General features: G+C 37.4%; 1 protein-coding gene across 9 annotated transcripts in view; it reads right to left on the bottom strand.

Annotated features, from left to right (window-relative positions):
• Positions 1-17,722, bottom strand: part of MYT1L (myelin transcription factor 1 like) — a 105,601-nt gene that overhangs the window by 40,844 nt on the left and 47,035 nt on the right. For 6 of the 9 annotated variants that reach the window (XR_015695202.1, XM_087702780.1, XM_087702781.1 and 3 more), the window contains 5 exons: positions 15,458-15,592; positions 11,997-12,087; positions 8,981-9,088; positions 4,672-4,883; positions 2,493-2,740 (listed from right to left, as the gene is read on the bottom strand). Coding sequence is in view for 8 of the 9 variants with exons in the window: in XM_087702780.1 (XP_087558906.1) it covers positions 2,493-2,740; positions 4,672-4,883; positions 8,981-9,088; positions 11,997-12,087; positions 15,458-15,592 (794 nt within the window). In the remaining variant the exon portion in view is untranslated. The remainder of the gene's footprint in view (positions 1-2,492; positions 2,741-4,671; positions 4,884-8,980; positions 9,089-11,996; positions 12,088-15,457; positions 15,593-17,722) is intronic. The other 3 variants (XM_087702778.1, XM_087702779.1, XM_087702777.1) reach the window with 2 other exon arrangements.

The raw sequence follows: 17,722 nt of genomic DNA, 5'->3' as shown, positions 1-17,722 counted from the left end.
ATGCCTCCCCCCCCTTTTCCCCTTCCACCACACATTTTCTCCTTTCCCCCTTTTTCCCACTCTTAATTTCCCCTTATTTTCATTTTTTTTGTATTTTATACTCTGACAAACTAATAAAAATAATTCCCCCTTTTCCCACTCTTAATTTCCCCTTATTTTAATTTTTTTTTCTATTTTATACTCTGACAAACTAATAAAAATAATTCCCCCTTTTCCCACTCTTAATTTCCCCTTATTTTAATTTTTTTTTCTATTTTATACTCTGACAAACTAATAAAAATAATTCCCCCTTTTCCCACTCTTAATTTCCCCTTATTTTCATTTTTTTTGTATTTTATACTCTGACAAACTAATAAAAATAATTCCCCCTTTTCCCACTCTTAATTTCCCCTTATTTTAATTTTTTTTTCTATTTTATACTCTGACAAACTAATAAAAATAATGAAGCAGGCGAGGAAGATGAGAAGTAAATGGGATGAAAGTTCATCCGTGCCTTTCGCTCTCACTTTGGCCTTTTCTGGTGGAGCAGAGATAATATTTCTGCCAAAGTTTCCTTTTCCCAGGAGGGGAAAAACTCCCAGGAGGCCATTAAAGCCCAAAGACCCCGGCCCAGAAATCTTGCTTCAAAGCCGAATTTCCACCCATTCCCCTCATTAAACCCCCCAAAAAACCCCGTCTTCCATGTCTCTTCCGTACTAAATGGGAGCCTTTGGGCGTAGTGGTGGAAGGGCTGGCCTAGACACCAAGGGAAGCTGAGTTCGAGTCCTGCTTTTGGGCCAGCCGTTCTCTCTTAGCCCAGCCCACCTCACAGGGTTGTTGTTATGTGGAAAACATTAAAAGGAAGATGAGATACGTTTTCCGCCTTTCAGTTATTCGTCAAAATAAGACAGGTGGGATAAAAATCTAATAAATAATAAAAAATAAATGAGCCGTAGGCCATTTATTCTATCAGAACGTCTTATTCCTCATCAATTCAATGGGATTATTCCTTCATGAGGGCTGAAGGTGGCATTAACTGCCTCCAAAATACCATTTTGAGTTCCCCCTCTTTCTTTTAAAGTAATCTAATTTTGTTCCTAAATAGGTTTAATGCTACTAGCAGCAGAAAAAAGAACCCAAAACCCCAAAACTCTCTTTTTAAAAGGCTAATAAAATGAACTGAAAAAGAGGCTAATAAAATGAACTGAGGGAAAAACTGAAGAGTGAAAGATCCTCTATTCGACTCTTATAGATCCTTATATTTCCTTCCACAGTTCCATAATGCACGTACTTTCGCTTTATGGAAAGGGAAAGATAGAATTAAAAATTAAAAACTCTTTTCTTTTGTTTTTTTGAAATAGCAGAGGATATTATTTTTAGGCCTCGCTTGAAAGGACGGAGTTCGCCTCCCAACAGTTTGCTTGCAGCGGCCCCTGGTGGCTGCAGGGAGGAAGCGCAGCTCCTCTGGGCTTTTATACCGGCAGTAAAATAATGACAAGGCCTTAAAAATGACTTTTTTCCACAGTGAAATACACCTTCAATGTCTTTTCTCTTTCAATCCCAATAAATGCTTTTTTAAAAATATAATCTTGATTTTTTTTTAAAAAAAATCCTTTTTTTCCTCCTTCTTTTTGAAATTAATTCCTTTCGTCTTCTGCCAAAAGTGATTGTTAAGAGGGCAGTGTAATTTTTAAATAGCACTATTAGAGCAGTGTTTCTCAACCTTGGCGACTTTAAGTCCCGTGGACTTCAACTCCCAGAATCCCCCAGCCAGCTATGCTAATAATTTTAATTATTTTATTAAGCATTATATTCTATGACTCCTAACTAATATAATGGTTTCCGAGATACTAGAGTTTTAATACATTTGAATCCTAATGCTATCCATCCAACCATAGGGGTTATAACGTTTAATAATTGACAATAGGCAAGTATAGCTCCAGTTTCAGAAAACCAAATCCTTCTTCATTGGTAATTGCATTTCTATTAAGATGGTCTCAGAATCAAACAGGCTCTTTAAAATTTTCTAAACAAAGAATTTATTTTCTAAATTTATTTTCTGGATATACGGAATATACTAGAATTTGTCCCATAATATAAATTAATCTGGGAATAATATTCATTTTGAAAGTGTTCACCTTTCCCCAAATAGTGAGGTTTAATTATTCCTATTCCCTGAAGAAACCTCTCTCTATTTGATTTGTATTAGGAAATCTCTTTCTCTATTTGATTTATATGACATACTACTAAGTTATACATTTTAGTATGCAAATACCTAATATGAATAAGCAAGGGTGAAAGTAGACATTCTTTCCTAGTTTCTCTGAATGGTGAGAAAATGGGAGAAAACATCCTTATTACTTTAGACGTGGGAGATTTACGGTATATGCTATTTTTCAATTTGTTTACAGGAATGCATGCTTGGACTCTGCTACGCTTGTAGAAAAAGGCTGTGAAAAAGAGCATTTTGTGGGAGATGATGTGTATATAGATCTGCCAAGTATTATTATTACCCTGGAGCAGAGATCCTGAGGTTTTGTGGAGAGGTTCTGGGGCATTTCTCTGCAGCGAGTGGAAAGGTTCAGGATAGCCGTGGCAGCCATGTGCGCGGCCTCCATGTCGTGGGTGTAGTCAAAGCTGCTCTTGCTGCAGGTGCTGCTGGCGCTGCTCCCTCCTCCGCAGCTCATGTTGCTGCTGCTGCTGGGCGCATAGCTGCTGGTGGTGCTGCTGGTCGGGCTCGAATTCTTACAGTAGCGTTTAGCTGTGGAAAGGAAAGAGGACGAGAATGACTCCCAGGAACTCTATGGGACACCCTTGAAGAAGTGGTGCCATGCGCTGTGCTCTAAAGGAGCTGCAGGCTTCCCAGAAGGTTTTATAATATCTCTGCGTGTCTCCTTGGCCCAGGAAACCAAGATGCAACGTCAAAAAAGCAAAATAATAATCAACCAAGTATTCCATTGCGACACGGGGATGAGATTAAGTGTGGGGAAATGACTCCGAGGACATTTTGCACTCTGGAATGCCTTGCAGTACAGGGGATAAAGATGCCACAAACAGGCAATCAAATAAATGCATTTTATTCAGAAGCAGAATTTCCCCTCCTGTTGCCCTCCAGGTCATCCTTCTATTGTGTGTACAATCTAACGTATCCAGGAGTACAAGAAAGAAAGAAATTCTGACATCATTACACAAACATCTGGTTGGTTAGGAGGAAGGAAAGGACAAACGCTTGAATGCGGGTTACCTACCAATCCCATCGAAAGAGCACGAAACTTAACAATCTGCCCTTTCCTTCCAATTTTCCCCATAACAGCAACTCTTCCGAAGCTGCTTCCCTTCTCTTCTGCCCGCTGACTTTTTGCCAGTCATTCTCTATTTGATTCTGATTAATCTCTAAATATGCATTGGAATGACGAAGCCTTTTAATGAAACTTCTCTGCCTCAAAGATAAATGAGTATATTATGGAATTTGAATATATAACAAGAAGCAATAAATATTTCAGGAAGCTGTTAGCAGTACATATAAATTTATATTTGAGCCGACCTAAACTAAAGTGAACTCTCTTCATCACTTCTATAGGTGTCCACAGCAAAGCAGGTCTGCGTCAAAATAACCACATGCGATGTCATGAACTCATGTGACCAGGATTTTCGATTTTTTTTCCAGAAACCAGTTTCCGGCAAAAAACACCCCATAGCAAACAATGGGTTCATTTAATGATCACAGTGTTGATTTACTGACCGCTGCAAAAAAAGGTCATAAAGTCAAGAATAATCACCTGGGGACTCATCATGACCTACGGCCAAAATTACTCGCTCGATTGTACTTGTAGTAGGTGAAGGACTACCGGTACCCGTATGTGGTTGCCAAGAACTGACCCAGACTCACACATAATCAAATGGACACAGCACTAGCAGGTTGGATTTGGGAATTTTCTTGCAAAAGACTAATAGGATTATCTAGCTTAAAAAGAATAATGCAGCTGTAAAGGATACCCAGATGGAAAAGAATAGGATGGAGGGGAAGGCGTACACAAGCAGAACTTGTATTGCCATTTCGTTTTCAATTTTATGTTAATTATGAGAAAATAAATTAAACCGATCATGGAAAGCTATCATAGTGGTAAACCCCCAAATATAGGGCTTCAAAGGTTGTTCATGGCTATTTCTGTAATTTATAATATCTTCTTCACTTGAAAAGAAAATAAGGGAAAGCGTCCATTTGAACTGCATCGAAATCTGTACACATTCATGTGCTTCACATTCTGTGGAGCTATTTATCTTGCGCAATGGCATATACCAGGGGTGTCCAAGTAGTGGCCCCTGGGCCGGGTGCATCACGCACAGACCACACCCAGCTCTACGATGGGGAGAAAACGTTTTGATATCTCACCTGATGGCAACGTGAAGCCACACATTTGAAGGCAGAAGTAGCAGATAGCTTTAGAGTCAGATGATGTAATGTGTTTTAGAACTGCTATTATAATTTTAATAAAATGAATTCAGCAATCTACGAACACACTGCTACTCAACCAAGGAAGGGGAAAAAAGGAGGCATGTATCTCCCTGTCTACTTCCAAATCTGTAGGAAACTGTAATATGGGAAAATAAACCAGCTAGCTGGGGGTGTTTCTTTGACAGTGTTAACAACTGTATTTGTTTTGTAATACATGAAGAATATGCATCTCATACCATCATATCCTTTGGGGGATATATCTCTGGATTGTACTTTAGGTGCTATGGCTCTCTTTCCATAGGCATGGTTGTCATAACTGTTATATTCAAAGGTGGTCTTAGAGTACTTCTCTAGTTCCTTGGCCAGGTTGGAGCGAGGTGTGGTGGTAGGAACATTGTTTCTGTAGCCATACTGAGGAATTTCCAACTGCTTCACAAAACACATGGGCCTAGAAAATGAAAAAGAAGAAAGGGGAAAAATCCATGTCCTATTAAAAGCATAAACCACAATTCATAAACATGATAACACTTGTTCTATTTATTGTATTCAGATGGTAGCAGCGTTTTATACTTTTGGACATCTCTCTGTTGAACAAAAATCGGGAGCAAACGGATTGCCATCACAACATTTGTTTAACAATATAGAAATAGGAAAAAGTCCTCTTTAAACAGCCCAAGTTTAAAAACAGTATTTTTAAACTTAGGCAATGTATATATTTAAATATACTACAAACTCCAGAATGGTATATCTCAATCTAGAATAGTAGATTCTTGGCATGGGAAATATATGGTTTGATAGGTTTATTCACAGACTCCACAATGCTCAGTGATTAAACTGTGCTAATCCTACTATCTACTGCTGATCTTGGAACTCACCCAGTTCAGCTCAAAACCCAAGTTGCTGGGAGACTTATACATCCCATATCGACTTTTTCTTTCTTTTCCAGGAACCATTTAGATTAGAACAGTTCTATCCTGGAACATGACTATGAGTTTTTTTGAAGGACATTGTGATTTGACAATTTCAGCTATTTTTGTCCTTTTTTTTTTGCAGATATCAATGATATAACTGCAAATATTTTTGATCCTTTGGATAGCTCCATAAGTCTTGTGTTTCTTTACACGCTATGATAAAAGATGAAGAATTTCAAGCATTTTACCTCCTTGCTTCCTAAGCAAATGAGAGTATGGGTTGTAAATGTATAACAACTGAACAATCTCTGAAGGTAACCCCAACATTAGTTTATACATTCAGATGGATAAATTCAGATTGTGTCCTCAAGGAAAAAATAATTTCTCTCGGTCTATAATTAAATATTTATGTATAAATGAAGTACAATAATTACTTCTATCTTTTGATTTCCATGTTTGAGACATGAAAATGAATCAAAATTGTTTGGGCCAGTGCATTTATAAGCATGAGATCTGAGACTGGCAAGGCCAGAAATAAGAAGCCTATTGCCAGACACAACCAGCAAGTGTCATCAATATCCAAGTTTACAGCAAAACGTTGGTTGCTATATAAAGATGGCAGAAAAAGATATAGACTGAAAACCTGGTTCTGGCATATCCACATAGGCCAGATTCCTGGATTCTGCAGTAGCTGACATTTCTTTTGCACCTGTATTTAAAATAACTAATCCATCTTAGCCTCTTCATGTCTGTATTTCTAAAGACGGATTCATTGCCATGCCTAGGTGAAGCTCTAGGTCAATTAATATGAACAGAAATACATTAAAGCTAATCTTTGGCTGCCACAACTTCTGATTTTATTCTAGATTGCAATTTAAAAAACAAAAATACAAAAATTTAGCCTATTCTACTCATAGTGTAAAATGGGATTTCCTCAGGAACCACTAGCTGTATTGGGAATGGTAAGTGATCCATCATAGACAGTCAATCTTGTAGTAGTTGCTGATATCAAAGTCAAGACAATTTTCCTTTAGCAGACAATATAACAATAAAGCAGTTAAGTTGCGAGGATAGTTTTCAATTCTCTTTATACCAGAAGGGGTAGGATTTAAACACATGAATTGCTTATGAATTACTCTGTTTTAATTCAAAAAGGAGGGAAAGAGCAACAAACTCTGCTTAGTAAACATAGGTAGTACAGGGTACATTTCAAAATATTCACCTTAAATACCTGTACAAAATAAAAGTTGTCATACATCTGAGATCATAATATAACTCAGATCACTTATTATCTGAGGGCACGGCAATGTTAAAGGCAAAAGCAAAATTGACAGAATAATTTTGATTTGAGGCATCAGCATTCAGATGCTGCTTTAAATAAGTTTCGTTTACATGGCATCTGATTTCTCATTAAAGAAAATATTTGTTTGTTTGTTAAATTTATTGGCTGTCCATCTTGCCATAGGGTAACCCTGGGCGGCTTACAGTTACATCTTAATTAAAACATAAAAAGTTTAAATCAGACCTTACAACCAAAGGCACATGGGGAGGGCGGGACGGAGGAAAGTGGGATCTGTTATTAGTCAATCGACCACTTCCATTGTGCTGATCACTGAGACCCCCAAGCCACGTCTTTAGGCCCTTACGAAAAATGGGAGGATTGCTGCCAACCTCCCATCGGGTTTTAGCACAGTAATAAAAATATACTAGTTTTTTTTTTCTGGCAGTAAAAAGGGTTGAAAATAATTATGTTTATTAAAATTATGTTTGTTGTTTCTGAAAGTGGAAAAAATAAATGGAACAATCCCTTCACCTAAAAACTAAAATCTATCCAATGTTCTTGAGCATAAGCAAAAGCACGTCACCCATTTGAAAAATTATCTTAATTTTTCTCAGGAAAATAGCATGGAAAAAACCCCCACTAACATTATAGAATGCACAGATCTAATTTTACTTCTGTCTCCATACTACATTGCAAAATATGCCATAAAATATTTATGAAATTTGAAAATCCTTGCTTTGTAGTAATAATCTGGTATGTTACTCATACTCTGATTCTCAAATTTTCCAATTATAAAAAATGGGGAGACTTGAAGAGAAATCTGTAAGCATATAAATTTCTGTAGTTACAGGGCAAAATTAGTATCAGTAAGTACCATACATTTAAAATAGTAGGTACAAGATATGTCTGGATATTTATTCTAGATGTATTTTTGACAATAAGAGTTCTTACTACAGATAATATCTGAAGACATCCCAAAGTAGCTCTAAATAACATTTTCCCCAGATAGTTTTTAATACTATGATATGCCACTACATCCCACTATAGAGGGCGATACACACTGCTCTCTTTGGGTGGAAAGAGCTGCGGATTAGCTCATTTAAGAGTCCATCCCAAGAAGACGGCTGAGTTTTCAAATCTGACTCAAAGAACACGTTGAACATGGAGATTTCTTGAATAGCATATTTTCTTAAGGTCCAATTAACATTAGAATTGTCACTATGAGGCATTTGAATAATATCTGAATCTATAGCTTCCAGTTTGGAAATCCTGTAATTTCTAATTCCTATATCAATTACTTCCGTCAAAGATAAATCTTTGGGAAGAAAGGTATGGGGAAATCAGATAAATTCTGCTGTTTTATCTTAAAACATGTATTATTTCTCCTTTCAACTAGTAAATAGCTCTACCCACTCTATGTGAGTAAACTTTAGGAATGAATATCTTTTTAACAAGTCTGACTTTCAAATACCTCGTGAATCCTGCCTTTCTTGCCTGCATTAAGGAAATGCCTAAGGTTCTGCATTGGATGCACTCTGTAGCCCAGTGTTTCTCAACCTTGGCAACTTGAAGATGTCCGGACTTCAACTCCCAGAATTCCCCAGCCAGCATTCGCTGGCTGGGGAATTCTGGGAGTTGAAGTCCGGACATCTTCAAGTTGCCAAGGTTGAGAAACACTGCTGTAGCCTATATTCCTGAGGAATGAGATGTTTCATGAATTATCAGCAGCAATAAAAATATAAGCTAGATAAACGCGTACATTAGTATTCTTCTTCTTCTTCTTCTTCTTGTTCTTCTTGTTCTTCTTTCTTTCTTTTTTAGAATATACTAAGCCAGCCAAAACTTCTTATAAATTTGTAAAGCCGGCCAGTCTTTTTATAAAATCTTTTAAGCCTAACAAATGATACATTTGTGAACTATAATTTTAAACTTGCAAGCTAAATGTTGAAAGTAGGGCTTCTGGTTTTCATTTAAACTGATATTTACTAGTAAACGCCTGCTGGAAAAAACAAGACTTACCGGTAAATATTAGTTTATTTCCCAAAGATATCAACTTTTTTTCACACTGTTCATAGATTCAGAACTCCAGCAGGCAGCTTTACACCAAACAATGCCTAAGACAAAAATGAGCTTTTCAGCTTTATTGATATTTGCCAAAAAAGAGAGAGAGAGAGAAACATTACCCCCCCTCCCCCAGGGTATATCGGTAGGCTTTCAAAGGCTGAAAACAGGATCCAGAAGCCCTAATTCTAAACACTGGTTCAAGGGTGACATATTTTTTTAGTGCTAAGATTAACTTCTTATTCAATTAATCTCGAATGCACTATTAAGTGTTAGAGCAACTCTGTATACCTCAAGACACGATCTGATGCCTGGTTTGATTTGGATGCATCACAGCTCTGATGCTTCTCTTGAGCTTTGGCCAGTTTCTCTGCTGCAGCAATAGGACATCCGGAGAGGCTGCAATTACAGAAAGAAAATGTAATTGTCCCGTCCAGAATAGCTTCTTCACTGGGCTTTTATAAAAACATAAAGGAGAACCTGGCTGAACGGGTAGCGGGAAGGAACTATGTCTTGATTCATCCTCTGGAATGCAAAATTCTGCTTTTAAAACCACAAGGTTGCCATAAAAGATTAACTCCTGTTCCACTAGACATGACTAATTCTACCCATCTTGTGATCTACCAAGCCAGATAGAATCGCCCAACTACGTATTGTGACAGTCCAGGTGTTTAATTATCATTGTTTCTGCCCTCCCACTGTTTTTACAAAAACAAAGCTTAATGAGCTGGTGATTAGCCATCAAGAAGCTGGTGAGCTGCGTTCAACTCGATAAGCCACAAATTATGCTTTAGTTTGGTGTTGTTGTAAATGTTCAGGAGAACACTGCTGCCAGGCAAACAGAATATAGACTTACAAATGCAATACTGTTGGCAGAATTTCCTACATATCTGCCAACCGTATTGTCTGCTGCTGCTATTGTTGCTATTAAAAAAAACTCAGAAGAAAATGGCTGGCTTATTTGAAAGTGAGCAACACTGAATTCAGCAAGGCTTATTTTCAGTGAAACTAGTTAGGACGGAGCTTTAAATAATCTTGTGCTGATTAGAATTTAGGAAAAAAGTATAGCAAAAAAAAAAAAAGGAAATAAAAATTCACTTGCTGTTGAAATTGATAGAAATTCTCTTGGGAGAATCCGGGCATCAACCCATAAGGACATAGCAGATAGAAAATGAAATGAAAATAAAGAAAAAAATTAGTTAAACTAGAACACAAACACATAGCTATCAAAAATCTTCTCAGAGTCGAATTGAATTAAACCAACTCCTGGTGTCTCTTCAGGATCATAAATCCAAAGAGTTTTAGGGAAATTACTGTACAATACAGTAGAGAATACTGCCTAAGCATTGCCTAGAACAGTGTTTCTCAACCTTGGCAACTTGAAGATGTCTGGACTTCAACTCCCAGAATTCTGGGAGTTGAAGTCCAGACATCTTCAAGTAGCCAAGGTTGAGAAACACTGGCCTAGAAGTCCAAAAAGTGCAGAGTATGGACTACATTGAGCCTATCAACATCCTTTTCTGCTCCACTGAATCCAACTTTGTCCTTTCCTTCTTTTTAGAAAAAACATTGTGATCATCAGGAATCATTCATTCCTAAAGAACTTCTTTGTAAGAACCAGGACAAAAGGCAAATAAACCAAAATAATACCAACCAGCGTGTCTTAATCTCTCCAAAGGCATTAATCGCCTGAGATAGAAACTTCTAAGAATCCTGTATTCAGAATTGAATCCAGAATTCTAAACTTCTGAAAAGGACATCATTTTCAATCCTAAAACATTTTTGTGGTCCCTGTCTGAGGACTCATCTTCAGATGACATGCAGGACCAATGATAAGGCACTAAGGGAATCAGATATGAAATGCCAGACCAAAAAGAAAGGAAAGGAAAGGAAAAAGCATCAGGCTTCATTGCACCAGATCCAAGTTCAGTTGATTCAGATCCAATCTCACAGTAAGGGGGAAAAGCTACTGCTAGAAAGCAGAAAAGTGGCAAAAACATGTATATAACCAAGAAGAATCTGGCACAGCCAAATCTATCGGAAGTAGACTGATACGAATGAATCAATCTGATTTGTGGAGTGGTGAGGGTGGAAGAGGGCTCATTTCAGCTCATCTGAACGTATCTCCTCTCCAGCTCCTAGCCAGGCATCCTTCTGGAAACACTAATTCTTGTCTGACGTCATCTCTTCCACTTTCTTGAGTATAAATAGTAATTCCATATATGAAGGCCTGATTAATATATAGGTTGAATTGTTTGCTACACATCTCTAGCTAAAATAGTCTAACAACCCATGATATCATCAGATCCATAATCATTCAACAGGGCAAACATTTTTCTATCCTTATACAGCTTCCCCTTGGCAATCAGTTTTCTATTTGGCAAAAAAAAAGCCTTTCAAAAAAGTTAATGTTTTAGGATTTCATATTAAACTGAATGAGATTTACCTAAAGACTACCTCAGTGTTTCCTCGCGGAAGTGTAGGATCTGTCAGTCTATAAAAAATGTAATGTGGTTTATACTACTTGTTTTATGAATTTCTTATTTATAAGCATTTTTCTTTGGACACCCAAACAAACCGTGATGGACCAGAATGGAAAAGGACTCTGTTCTACTTCCAATTTACACATGCCATCTTTTATTTTCTTCAATCAGATGCTCTGTTTCAGGTTTCAGTCAGGCCACAAAAGAAGCTCCTTTTTTTGCCCGCCACCAGTGTTAAAACCTTAGATATATACAAAAGGTCTTTGCCCATTACGGGTAGAATCAATCAGCAGGATATAATTTTTGCGAAACAATTGAAGACCACCGATTAGCATGCAATTCACCCGACGGGCAAAAAAAGGAACAAGAGCCAAACAAGATTTCAGAAGCAAAAAGATATCAGCATTCACACAAAAGTTGAGTCATGACTTCAATACTTTTAATAAACTATAAAAAAAGAGAGCATTTGCTGCAGCAACATCATTTTGTGGAAAAACCCAAACGCCTGTGAAATATTGAAGCACAATGTGGAGGCTTAATCACAGATTAGGATTATACTGTGCCAAAAGGTGGCTAGACTCTGCCTTATGCAGGGTCCCGAAGGAACTTAGAAAGTCCAAGTGCATTCAATCAGTTTTGAAATTTGGCTTGGCACTGATCCTGAATTAATTAGCCGTGTTTCAAAGTTACCACTGCCCATCAAACATCAGGCAGTGATCTTGTCTTTTCGAGATAAGCCCCCAAACATTTTGATGTTCCCCACCCCGCCGGGAACCAAAGGTGCTGAAACATTCAACCTGCCTGTTCAGGGAGCTGGATCTTACCTTCGATGAGAATTCCTGTTGCTATTTACGTGGCCCCGGCCTGTGCAGCCTGGTGTAGGACACTTAAGAACGTTTTCATGCATGGCAAGAACTTGACAAGAAGAAGAAGGAAAGGAAACAGCGGAGTGTGGAAACAACAACAAGAAGAAAAAGATTTCAAGTCCAAGTTTATAGGAAGCTATTTTAGTACAAAGCAAGATTCATTAATGATCAGCATTTCTGAAAACAGACATGGGGTAGGTCGCGCCAATCAAGCCTGGGGAGGGAGAGAGGGCTTGCGGTGTGTTTATTAACGCAGGATGATGTTAAAACATTCAGGGTTATGAAGGGAAGGAAACCTAACGGTTAATGCGTCTCTGGTGTGACAGTTAAGCAAAAGACTGCAGACACAAGCAGTGAGCAAAAGTACTGAGGAGCACAGCGGCCGCTTGGAGCCATTTTAAGAAATATATACAGAAGGATGAACTGATTTATGTACACAAAATAGGCATCCAGTATCTGGAGTCAGTATAGCATAACATGTAAGCCGATTCATCTCAGGGCAGCCAGAGGTGGGCAGGAAGGATGTTGGTCCTGAGGCCTACCGAAGAAGGCTCAGGATATATGCAGAACTATGGCTTCTGAAAAGTTCAGTGGCAGTTGGAATCCCAGAAGGGCTATCAGAACGGTGGTTTTCTGCTGCCTTCACTTCATGGGGACGGAGCAGAAAGAGGAGAAGCACCAGGAACAAAGGAGGCGGGCAAGAAACAGGTTTTGAAGAAGGGCGGGTAAGTTGTGCAGACCAGAGCCAGGAACTTTGGCTCATGATGCAAACAGGATTGTCATTCAAACAAACAGTGGGCAACGGCTGCATTTGGGTGATGCAGGAGCCAATTCCAGGGTTCATTTTCCTGGATCTCAAATTCTCAGGATTCGAGATTGCAAGAGGGCGCCCAGTTCAAAACATGTGTGGTCTGACTCACCAAGGAAGAATAATTTTGAGGGGGTGGGAGTAGGGGATGCCTCTGAGTCAATCTTGGCTGCTTGTAGTTACCTGGACTAGTCTGCAGGTTTTTTTTTGGGGGGGGGGTATTTTTGGGGGGGGGGGTTGGAAGTGGTTTGCCCTCGCTTTTTACCTAGAGCCAAGAGAGAGGGATTGACCCAAAGTCACCCAGTTGGCTTAATGGCTTAATGCCTCAGGCAAGACTAGAACTCACAGTCTCCCAGTTTTAGCCCAATGCCTTAATCCTACACTGGCTCACAAATATAATTTATCCTAAATAAAATCTTTAAATGCTAAACCAGAAAGTCATCCATTGGGGGAGGGAGAGGTTTTTTTTTACAGGGGGGGAGGGAAGGAACAAAATGTGTTGTGACATTACAACACAAACTCCACCCTTTTTATACTTTATACATGCAACATTGTGTTGCCAGTACAAAAGAGTAGAACTTGCATTGTGATGTCACAATGCACATTTCAGGAGTTTGATATCATCACGATTCGAAGTGGATGCCCATGTAAACCAGCCTTTTTGCAACAAATGTCCTCCAGCTATGCTGAAACCCCAACCGCCCTTAATTCCAGAAGGGATCGTGCTGGCTTGGAATCCCGAGAGTTACAGTCCCAACATATCTGGAAGGCACCGTGTCAAGGAGGTTGCGCGAAACAATTATTTGGCCTTTTGTGTGTTTTCAGCATATTTGATGAAATTAGCCAGCGACCGTCTGGTGTGCAACATGAAAAAAAATGCTTTGAATTCATATCACCATCACATGATGACTTATGCAAAATTACACTACATTTCAAAAACAAAAACCAATCTTGAAATCATGTTCAATGCTTACATGAAAGCCAAGGACATCAGAAATAGAACCTGTACATATTGATTTAAAGAATAGTCACAACCACCATAATTCATCACCATCACCACACCACTAGCAGTGTACTAAAGATGTGAAAGCTTCACTCTGGAATTCCTGCTATTCAAGGCTGTTCTTGAAACATGCTTTACAAGCCCAGCACTGCAGGAGTCAGGGAAAAAGAAAGGAAGAAAAGAAGAAGAAAAAAAGATGATCTCACCTTTTCCACTTTTATCACTACTGAACATGCAAACTGTTTAAAGCTATATTCTTCTTTGATCGGCAACATTTCCTAAATGCTTTGTGTTTACCATTCACCAGGAAGGAAAAGATGAAATGCTCTGAGCAACTGAGTAAACATTTGAGTTTGAGACAATTATTGGACTTGCAACTGAATTCCTTTGATCAGTGAAATTCACACGCTAGCTGAGAAATTGTTATTTTTTTAAATTTTTTAAAAGTGTTTCCCTGAGCTTTATTCAATATAAAAAGGAAAGTCTTCTATAGAAAGAAATATACCATCCAACTCCATGCTTTTAAATTGCATAAAGTTTTAGAAGTCTGTGTTAATCACTCTACGTCTTTGTGATTGTAAATTCATCCATTATTGAGAATCATTTTGCTCAGGAGGCAGAACAATTCAATTTCTCACTTAAAAGTGAGAGAATGAATTATTTGGAGTATTACCCATTCTACCACCTTATAGTGCCATGTCCTGAATGAAAGGAGTTTACTTAGTCTAAAATATGAGACATTATAGAGGAAGGGGAATGAAATTTATCTGAATACCCTACATCACATGGTAGGATTTCCGTATACAATGGCAGTATGCCATTTAGCATTTATATTTGGGGTATATTATGAATAGTTTTATTTGCTTAGTTTAATCTGTTTTTGTACTGTTACACGGAGAATAAATACCCAGATTTTAGAAAACCATCATCTGATACTGAGGAAATTTTTATATAACAGTTTAAACTAATAAAAATTTGCTCAAAAATCATACAATAAGTTGGTTTGTTTAGAGATGTATGAAGAATTTCTTATAATTTAAGACAGGTGCAATTTTTAAAATCATACTTCTTCCTCCTTTATCCCTTTTATACAGCCACGACATATTTATGCTAACATCACAAGTTGAATTACTACAAATCAATCAAATTTTTCAAGGTCAAATATTTTAAGTAATGACATGTTTTTAGTATATAAACATTTCAGTGATTCAGCTGTACATTTTCAAACGGAAACGTACATTTCCTTCATTTAGTCGAGAGAAAATCCTTTTCAAGGAGTAGGTACAATTACTCAAAATTAAAATAATACAGTTTGGTTGGCAAATACTTGTGCAAGAAAGCAATTGCTTAGAGATATCCCAGAACTCTCAGGATCAAAGAATACAGCTTTAAAACATCTTCATTCAAGCATAAGTTAGTAAAGATGTGAAAATGATGAAATAAGAAAATATATCAATGTAACATAAAACAAATGGCTAAACTGAGACATATACTAGAAAAATGGGAGGAATGAAAGAGCAATCAAAATAAAAAGCTTCTCAAGAAGGCATGCTAGAAAAGTTTGTGTGGAGTTTTATCCCCCGTTTCCATGAAACAATGTGGACTTACTTTCTGGAGGGACCCTATCTTTGTGTGGGCATCCTGACAAACTGCGGTGATGGGGGTACAGCCCCGTTACATGGCCTGTTCCATCACACCCAGGGGTTGGACATTTGCTCTCTTTCTTTTCTGTTCTTGAGGGATCTATAATTTACAACAAACGTGTCAAGTGAATGAGGTTTTTCAGATTTCCAAATGGACGTAGGTTCAGTTAATGAAATCAGTAACTCTCTGGAAAATGTTCTTAAAGAAGGCAGGAAGAAAAGAAGGCAGGCTCTCTTTGAACAACGTTATGTCTGTCCTGCTTCTTCTTTTCAACCAGGAGCTATGACAATTGCAACCATCCTCACACACGGAGGGTCCTACGTGGTGACTCTCTTCCAGCAAAGCCACCCTGGCCATTTAAGAGACTTCTGCAGAACATTCGTGGAGGCTGCGCTTTGCTCTCATTTTTAGCACTCACATTTTGATGTTAATAAATTGATGGTGGGAGAAGTATGGAGATCCCATGAGAGGGGACCCCCCCCCAAAGGTTGCAAGTTATTCTTGTAGTGGCATTTTTAAGACTTGTTGGCTTATCAAAACACTGTTAAAGAATATTAGAACTTAAACAAAAGGGTGTTTCTTTCCAATGATTAATTAGTAGAGGTTAAAACAGTTAATATTTTGTTTTAATTTGGCCCAATAGTCACTTACTTATGATGTTTGAATACATGACATTTAAACATTTTTTTTTGTTGATTTAATTAATGAGATTCTCAGAAAAACTATTCTAAGAAATATTTCCTGCCCGGAAATCAACAGGATTAGTGCAGATTTTTTTTCTGGATTTTGAAATGCAATTCCAATGCCATTATTTCATGCTTTTTTTTTTTCCTTTTTACTAAAATATTGCTCATCAATCTTTTTACACAATCAGTTATCCAAGGGGGAAAAATATTCAAACAGTTAAATTCAATTTCTGATTTGTATGTATATTCAAGAAAACAGAGCAGAAGAATAAGAACAAATAATGTAATTCTTTGGGGGTTTTTTTGGGGGGGGGGGTTGAGGGTGAGGGGAGAAGGACCATGATGATTGTAAGTCTCGATTCCTTGAAATGGTCCATTTCGCTCCCCTCCATCCTCCTGCTTTATATCAGCTTCAGTGCAGTTATAAGACTTGTGATATTTTCAAATGCCTGGAAAATGAACTTTGCTTTGAATTCTTAAGTCACAGTTTTAAAACAAGTGATAGAAAAGGGAAAGAAGGAGGTTCTGAATCTCCTCAAAAGGAAATCCTGAACTCTTCTAATCTTCTTCCCTGATAAGCACTTTAGCACAGAAGAATAAGTGCTAGTGTGCATGGATAAAAGAAATAATCTCCCCAACGCAAATTACAAAAATAAATAAATGATACGTATTTCAACTCCTTTTTTAAATCCTATGATTATATCCATGCAAATCAGAGGCTGAAGTCAACTGAAAGAGAACTAAGAATCCTAACAAGGTAAATAAATCAAGGTTTCGTTCTTTGATAAAATATTGAGTAGATAACAGGATTATTATTTCAGGTGCATTTCACAAAATTATGGTGCATATGCAACCATCCCATTTCCCTGATGATTTACACATTTGTCAAATTCACACTTTTCATTTTCAAAACATGCTTTTGCACCAATTTTAGACAATTGTAAGCACCTCTGAAATAATTCAGTGGATAAAGGAAATTATTTCAAGATAACTACTTAGAAGTAATACATTCTGAATTTTAGTTTTGTACAGAAACGCTAATATTTTGATTAATATGTAGCCAGCTTTCAAACAGATACATGCAATATGGCACATAGGATTCAAATGCACAAAGGGTTCAAATTCAAATTAAAAAGTCAACTTTGATCATTGAATAAATTTATCCTACTTACAGCAAATGAAAAAAAAAAGTTACCAACATTTTCTGACTGGGTTGATTTTACTTGCTGTAGATTAACATTAGAGTGTTTAAAAGTTTTTTTAAATCTCATTTTTTCCCATATCCTAAATCTCAGTTCAAATTAAACATTATCGGCATGACAGCTTACATCTTTGTCAAATTTAAGACCTTTGCTTTTTATATTTAAACACAGATTAAAGCAAGAAATTATAATTCACAAGTGGATCATTTCTAATTATTCCTGTGTTGCAGACTAACACACTATACAAGGCCAATGTATTGTACAGCGAGAGCAGAACTTATCATCTTTGTTTTATAGTCACGTATTATTTTATTGTGAGCTCACAGAGTTGAAATAAGGTC

Source organism: Thamnophis sirtalis, unplaced genomic scaffold, assembly GCF_051295495.1.
Source record: "Thamnophis sirtalis isolate CommonGarterSnake01/CBP01778 unplaced genomic scaffold, rThaSir2_p1.2 scaffold_16, whole genome shotgun sequence".
Lineage (NCBI taxonomy): Eukaryota > Metazoa > Chordata > Lepidosauria > Squamata > Natricidae > Thamnophis > Thamnophis sirtalis.
The sequence above is the reverse complement of the archived record's forward strand: the minus strand, read 5'-3'. Positions and strand labels throughout refer to the sequence as shown.